This window comes from Monopterus albus, unplaced genomic scaffold (assembly GCF_001952655.1).
Source record: "Monopterus albus unplaced genomic scaffold, M_albus_1.0 scaffold116.1, whole genome shotgun sequence".
In the NCBI taxonomy this organism is placed as follows: Eukaryota; Metazoa; Chordata; class Actinopteri; order Synbranchiformes; family Synbranchidae; genus Monopterus; species Monopterus albus.
The window spans coordinates 633,847-635,577 of NW_018127996.1; the positions used below are offsets into that span (position 1 = coordinate 633,847).

Below are 1,731 nucleotides of genomic sequence, written 5' to 3' on the forward strand. Positions count from 1 at the left end.
CCTCCACAGACTGTTTGATAGATGATGATTAATGTGAGTGTTGGGTCAGTTGTTACAGTACCAGTTCCACAGAAGGAGTGCCAGTAGCAGACTGAGAACCTCAGCCAGTCCTCCATCTTCCTCCCCATCAACACCTGCATAGAGAACACTGATCTCTGACCAGCCTCCCGTAACGCTATTACTCTGCTCCCATCATGGAATGCAGTGCACATTACCTAGCAGTATCACAAGGGTTATATCCCACACCACACCTACCTCCTCTGCATTGTAGTGTTTGAAGCACATGACATCTCCTGGCCCAGCAGTGGGGACATATGGGATCTTCTGAATGTCTGCAAATGTTATGCAATATTTCATGATATTGGGAATAACAGCCACACTACAATGCAACACGTCTGCCTTAGCATCTGTGTTTATGAAGCTCAAAATTTTGTGAAATTGTCAAATATACAAATTCAATTATATGTTTATTATTAAGGTCATAGTTAAAGGTGGTGTTGTACTGGACTACATTATATTCAGAGGTGTTCCTAATATTCTGACCCTCATATATGTAGCTGGGGAGGACAAAATATAGACACCTCTAAATATAGTGTAGTCCAGTACAACAACACCTTTAGCTATGATCTCAATAATAAACATGTAATTGAATTTATACATTTGACAATTTCACCAAAAACTGAAACACTTTGAGCTTCATAAACACAGATGTTAAGGTGGAAGTGTTGCACTGAAGTGCATACAACTGTACAGGTGTACCTGATAAAGTGGCTGGTGAGTGTATTATTCACACACACACACACACACACACACACACACACACACACTCACTATTGTTAGACAACTGTTTGAAACAGGGCAAAAATAAACATGCCAGTCTGTGGCTGCATAACAGTCACGACCGTACGCGTCCAAAGCCGGATGACGTAAGCAACCCCTGTGTCGCCTGCTGTGACAGATGTTTGAGCAAACAACTCAAGATATATGGGTTGGTTACTTTGGTCTAACACGGCCTTCGTAGTTCAAAGCTACTCACACACCGAACTCTTAACGTCAACAAAACACTATCAGCAGAAAGCGTATGCAGCACCACTGACTACTTAAATATAAGCTCTTACCCGCAAAAAATTCCTCTTGAGCAGCCATTTCTGAAACTTCTACGCTGCTGCTGCAAATTGGTTTGTCCACGTTCTTCCTCCCAAAGAGTGCACCTTCCTCTTCGCACACAAGATGTCACTAAATCCTTTAAAAACCCGACTACGTCCTTTTCGGGTTGCTGGATTTAGAGTTTTCACTTTGAGGATTCGTCAAAATGTTACAGTAAATTTAAAGTAAATTCGTGTCATTTGATTTAGTCAGAATGTTTTACTTGGCAGTTAGCGGCAATTTGTGTCTCTCTCGTCAACAGTATACGGTCACGTGCGCATACAGACGCATAGGCTATATTTCAAAATAAAATATACACAGTCTGGTTGTGTTTATTATTTGCTATAGATATAAACAAATTATACATCATAATGCTGATTTCCTATTGGCTAGTGTTATTGTTACAGTTTATGGTATACAGATAGACATATGGCCTATTGCAAAATGGGGATTTTTTTTCCTGGATGTAAGTAGTATGTATTTAAAACTTCATTAGATCGACCTTATAATTAAGCAAAGAGCAATAACACAGGATGATTACTTTTGCATACTTTTCTTTTAATTGAGATACTCCAGGTTCTCTCC

At 39.8% G+C, this 1,731-nt stretch overlaps 1 protein-coding gene across 2 annotated transcripts in view; it reads right to left on the reverse strand.

Moving 5' to 3' along the window:
* The window catches only part of LOC109966630 (xylose isomerase-like), an 8,383-nt gene extending 6,983 nt beyond the window's left edge, over window positions 1-1,400 (reverse strand). The window contains exons 1-3 of one of the 2 annotated variants that reach the window (XM_020611593.1): window positions 1,119-1,400; window positions 256-332; window positions 62-134 (exon numbers count right to left, since the gene is read on the reverse strand). In XM_020611593.1, coding sequence (XP_020467249.1) covers window positions 62-134; window positions 256-332; window positions 1,119-1,146 — 178 coding nt within the window. In that variant the 5' untranslated portion in view covers window positions 1,147-1,400. Of the gene's footprint in view, window positions 1-61; window positions 135-255; window positions 333-1,118 lie in introns of those variants that run through there. The other variant, XM_020611594.1, reaches the window with a different exon arrangement.
* Window positions 1,401-1,731: the final 331 nt, after the last annotated feature.